Source organism: Sapajus apella, unplaced genomic scaffold (genome assembly GCF_009761245.1).
Source record: "Sapajus apella isolate SASKATOON/1434 unplaced genomic scaffold, GSC_monkey_1.0 scaffold2, whole genome shotgun sequence".
NCBI classification, from domain to species: domain Eukaryota; kingdom Metazoa; phylum Chordata; class Mammalia; order Primates; family Cebidae; genus Sapajus; species Sapajus apella.
Genome location: NW_022436942.1, coordinates 80725630 through 80731335, shown reverse-complemented (window position 1 = coordinate 80731335; position 5706 = coordinate 80725630). Strand labels below are relative to the sequence as shown.

At 44.8% G+C, this 5706-nt stretch overlaps 1 protein-coding gene across 2 annotated transcripts in view; it reads left to right on the top strand.

Moving 5' to 3' along the window:
- ZCCHC8 (zinc finger CCHC-type containing 8) overlaps positions 1 to 5706 on the top strand; it is a 25763-nt gene that overhangs the window by 16350 nt on the left and 3707 nt on the right. For both annotated transcript variants that reach the window (XM_032242715.1, XM_032242709.1), the window contains 2 exons: positions 1339 to 1425; positions 1672 to 1789. In XM_032242715.1, the coding sequence (XP_032098606.1) occupies positions 1339 to 1425; positions 1672 to 1789 (205 nt within the window). The remainder of the gene's footprint in view (positions 1 to 1338; positions 1426 to 1671; positions 1790 to 5706) is intronic.

Below are 5706 nucleotides of genomic sequence, written 5' to 3'. Positions count from 1 at the left end.
AAAAAAAAAAAAAAAAAAAAATGCATGGTTCTGAGACAGTATTATATATTTTACAGACTTAGCTTGGAAAGTAAGTTTCTATCTACAATAAATCTAAATATACTATAACTTTTTCCTGTTCATTCTTGCCTTTTTTCCCCTCAAAGTAAAATTTCTCATTTTGTATATGAATGGTTTTTCCACACTTAACTGTTTTTCAGTTTCCATCTTAGGTCTCAAGATTCAACAATGAACTATTGTACTGTTTTATTTAAAAAGCATATTCGTGGCTGGGTGCAGTGGCCCATGCCTATAATCCCAGCTCTTTGGGAGGCCGAGGCAGGTAGATAACCTGAGCCCAGGAGTTTAAGACCAGCCTGGCCAACATGGCAAAATCCCATATCTACTAAAAATACAAAAATTAGCCAGGCATGGTGGCAGGTGCCTGCAATCCCAGTCACTCAGGAGGCTGAGGCAGGAGAATCACTTGAACCCAGGAGGTAGAGGTTGCAATGACCTGAGATTGTGCCATTGTACTTTAGCCTGGGTTATAAAAGCAAAACTCCATCTCAAAAAAAAAAGTAAATAAGTGTATCCTTGGTGTTTTTAGAAACTGGACTGTAGGGAAGAAGCCAAAGACTTGAAGTTAGTGTCTAGTGAGCAGATACAAAGTTATCAATCACACAAGACAGTGTGTCATTCATTTCAGGCGGAATTGCATGATACAAGCGATCAGTGCTTCTGGAAGCCAGTCCAGCTTCCAGTCTCTTCAGAGTCCCCTGGGAATACTCATTAGAAATGTACATTCTTGAGTCCCACCCTTAGACTTAACTAATTAAAACCCCGAGATCTGTATGTTTCACTAGAGTTCTGGTTGATTCTTACTGAGAACCACTGCTGAATGTGCAATCAGCGATGAGAGAGAAACAAACTTTGTGGAATCTTTAAAGATGAGTGTTATATTTGGAAAGAGAAAGAACAGAAGATAGAAAACTCATGAGTAAGTGTGTTAGGAGAAGTAGGCCCTGTTAGCAGTGCCAGTGCTTGATGGGAGAGAGACTGGAGCCTGGGAGGCCCCAGAGCAGTTGTTCCGGCCTACATCTTCTGCTTGCAATATGTAGAACCTTTTTGGACAAGTGATTGTGTCAAGTAGTCTTTCAGTATTCAATCTTAATTATTTTGCAGGCAGGTCTATTTTTCCTTTAACACATCATTATTTTCCTTAATTTTTGATAAAGGAAAAGTCACATAAGAAGGAAAAATGTAATTTTGAGATCTCTACTGTACCTCCTTTGAGCAAAATCTGAAAACATGACATTTTTCAAACACGTTTTTTTTTCCTTCTCTTTTCATCATTAGGAATGGAGGATGTTTGGTTCCATACCAATGCAGGCATGTCAACAGAAGGATGTGTTTGCCAATTACCTTACTTCTAACTTCCAAGCGGTAAATAGATTTTAAGGGTGTAGTCTATAAAATGTTGTTGTATCTGAGAGATTTTGTAATTTATTAGCGTCTTATAGCCTTTCCTTGCTTTGTTATCTGACTAACCAAAAGGAAAACAGTGGCGAAATTTACCAGTTACCTAGACTTAGCTCCAGGTCATTTTTCTACATAATTTTAAGTGAAGGGATGGAGTTTAATTCGTTTTCTACCCCACCTAACTTGTGTTTCGTTTGGTTGCTTCTTTAGCCAGGTGTGAAGTCTGGCAGCAAAAGGTCTTCATCTCACTCTAGCCCGGGTAGTCCAAAGAAGCAGAAGAAGGAAAGCAACTCAGCAGGCTCCCCTGCCGACATGGAGCTCGATTCAGGTAGGTTTCATCATGTGGCTTTGATTTCATCCAGAAGCTAGGACACATTTGTATGCTCCTGAGTTCCATAAGAAAGGAGAAGCTCCTTTGTGAGCACTAACTAAAGAGTAAATCTTTGTTTTATTCTTGGAGTTCAGAGTATCACCGCTATCACTGATAAAAGCTTAATTGAAAGCCAGACCTTGGTGTGAGAGCCAGGTGGGCCAGCTGGCTGCATTCCTGAATTAGAGGAGTTCCATTTTTTTTTTTTCCGTTTTTGGTGTAGAATGGGGTCTCACTGTGTTGTCCAGGCAGATCTCAAACTCCCAGGCTTAGTCTTCTTGCCTCTGCTTCCCTAAGTGCTGAGATTACAGGTTCGAGCCACAGTGCCTGGCTCATTCCTGAATTAGCAGCCCCACCTGGTCCCAACAGTGCTGCATCCAGACAGGCCCGTTTGATCAGTTCAGCGCTCAGACAAGCGGTAGAAAGTGTGTGCCCTTCTAGCAGCTTGGTCCCAAGAGGAAGAAGAGCAGAGCTGGGCCAAGCTTCCCCAGTTATTCTTTCCAATAGTACTAATCCAGTACATCACTTCTCCACCCAAGAAACAGAGGCCTTGAGGAAAATCTACTTTCCCAAAACATAAAATGGGAGAAAGGGCTTGCTCTCTGAGACTTCCCTAGCTTTTTTTTTTTTTTTTTTTTTTTTTGAGGCGGAGATTCACTCATGTGACCCAGGCTGGAGTGCAATGGCGTGATCTCGGCTCACCGCAGCCTCCGCCTCCTGGGTTCAGGCAATTCTCCTGCCTCAGCCTCCTGAGTAGCTGGGATTACAGGCACGCGCCACCATGCCCAGCTGATTTTTTGTATTTTTAGTAGAGACGGGGTTTCACCATGTTGACCAGGATGGTCTCGATCTCTTGACCTCGTGATCCACCCGCCTCGGCCTCCCAAAGTGCTGGGATTACAGGCTTGAGCCACCGCGCCCGGCCTTTTTTTTTTTTTTTGAGGCAGAGTCTTTCTCTGTCATCCAAGCTGGAATGCAGTGGCGTGATCTTGGCCCACTGCAACTTCTGCCTCCTGGGTTCAAGCGATTCTCCTGCTTCAGCATCCCAAGTAGCTGGACTACAGACATCCCCCACCACACCCAGCTAATTTTTATATTTTTAGTCAGTTGAAACAGCCTCGAAAGAAGTGAATTTGAGTCTCACGCACTTCCAATCCTGTGGAAGAAAGCAGATTATCCTTGTTGATCATTTGAGGCATGGTTGTTTTTTGAAGTTGGGATTTGTGATGGTGGCACCCCTGTCACCAGGGCCACACACTTCTGTGTAGGCATGTTCAGCTTTGTGCTAGAGGCTCTTTCTTCTCTTTTTTTTTTTTTTTTTTTGACACCGGGTCTGCCTCGGTTGCTAAGGCTGGAATGCAGTGGTGCGATCATGGCTCACTGCAGCCTCAGACTCCTGGGATCAAGCAATCCTCCCACCTCAGGCTCCCATGTAGCTGGGACTACGGACATGCGTCACCATACCCAGCTAATTTTTGTATATTTTGTAGAGACCAGGGTCTTACTTTGTTGCCCAGGCTGATCTTGAACTTCTGAGTTTAAGCAATCTGCCTGCCTCAGCCTCCTAGTTTACTGGCATGAACCACCATGCTGGGCTGTGAGTTGACTTTTTTTTTTTGGAGACAGAGTCTTACTCTGTTGGTAGGCTGGAGTGCAATGGCACCATCTTGGCTCATTGCAACCTCTGCCTCCCACGTTCAAGTGATTCTCCTGCCTCAGCCTCCCTAGTAGCTGGGACTACAGGTACATGCCACCATGCTCAGCTAATTTTTGTATTTTTAGTAGAGATGAGGTTTTACCATGTTAGCAAGGATGGTTTCGATCTCTTGACCTCATGATCCACCCGCTTCGGCTCCCCAAAGTGCTAGGATTACAGGCATGAGCCACCACACCTGGCCTGTGAGTTAACTTCCAAGTGAGAGTGTGTTATTCTTTTCACAAATCTTATATTACCTGTAAATTTCAGACTCTCTACTAGACCCTGAGGACAGAAAGCTTAATAAGATACCATTATGCTGGGTGCGGTGGCTCACGCATGTAATCCCTGCACTTTGGGAGGCTGAGGCGGACAGATCACCTGAGGTTGGGTGTTCGAGACCAGCCTGACCAACATGGAGAAACCCCATCACTACTAAAAATAAAAAACTAGCTGGGCATGGTGGAACATTCCTGTAATCCCAGCTACTCAGGAGGCTGAGGCAGGAGAACTGCTTGAACCTGGGATGCGGAAGTTGCAGTGAGCTATCATTCCATTGCACTCCAGCCTGGGCAACAAGAGCAAAACTCCATCTCACAAAAAAAAGAAAAGAAAAAAAGGAACCTACTCAAACTGATCAGCTGCAATGGAGCTCTCTCAAGCCCCGATGGAGATTTCAGTCGAGAATATGCCACAGCATCTCAATGGAAATGTGCGGCAATTTCCTTCAGATTCTACGGAGCTTCACCCAGGTATCAGACACGTTAAAGAAATCAAAGAATTGGGAGGCCGAGGCGGGTGGATCACGAGGTCAAGAGATCGAGACCATCCTGGTCAACATGGTGAAACCCCGTCTCTACTAAAAATACAAAAAATTAGCTGGGCATGGTGGCGCATGCCTGTAATCCCAGCTACTCAGGAGGCTGAGGCAGGAGAATTGCCTGAACCCAGGAGGCGGAGGTTGCAGTGAGCCGAGATCGCGCCATTGCACTCCAGCCTGGGTAACGAGAGCGAAACTCCGTCTCAAAAAAAAAAAAAAGGAAAAAAAAGAAATCAAAACACAAAATCATTTGTGGATCCAAGCTTTCGTCAGCTCTTCCATCCAGTCCTGCGGAGTCTTATGTTTCTGTGCTCTTTGAAGGAATGCTTGAAGGATTCAAAGCAGTTGGAGTGGAAGAAAAAAGTGGAATCACAATGCAGGGAAAGCAAATGTATACCCTCACGCTCCACAAGAAATCCGTGAAAGAGGGGTTATCCTAACCAGAATAGAGATGGTTCTGTTCTCCATCATTGCTGTGATCTGTTGATTGGTATAGTGGTTGGGTCAAGTGACAAAATAAAGTCAAACAGTATCCTGATCCAGAAGAGATTCTGCGCAATGATGGCCGCACTTGGCCAAGCACCTGATAGTGAAAGTGCAAATCTTCTGGTTGGTTACAGTGCCGGCCCTGCCATTGACTGGATCAGTAGTCATGAATGGGTCAGAGAATTTGTGTTTACATTCTTGTTCACAAAATTCAAATCCCCTGGAAAGGAGCTCCTGCATCAGGTGAAATTCGTGGCAACAAAGGCTCAGATGACTATATGTTATTCAAGCCTATCTCAAGCAGTGCATGGATGAAACAGTGAAGTTATCATCTGTTATAGCTGATATCATAGAGTTCAAGAGAAGACTTAAGGCTGCGAGAGACAGAATGGGTGAATTCTTTGAGTGGGCGGGAGCTCTTCGCCATTCAGCAATGCTAGAGATTGCGCCAGGAATGTTCCCCAGTTTGGCAACAGCGGCTAACTTTTGGATGAAAAGAAACAACCCAACCTTTACTGGATTTAAAGCTCCTGAGATTATTCCGGGTTCAAATCTCTCACTCCCATTGCTTCAAATAGCTGTCCAGAGATAAATAAGAAGGGGCTATATCAATGGTCCCATGGATGCCCACACGCTATTGGTTCTTAGCGAATATGGAGTCGCTGTTTAAGAGTGAACAAACCGGCCGGGCGCGGTGCCTCAAGCCTGTAATCCCAGCACTTTGGGAGGCCAAGGCGGGTGGATCACGAGGTCAAGAGATCGAGACCATCCTGATCAACAAGGTGAAACCTCGTCTCTACTAAAAAAAATACAAAAATTAGCTGGGCATGATGGTGCGTGCCTGTAGTCCCAGCTACTCGGGAAGCTGAGGCA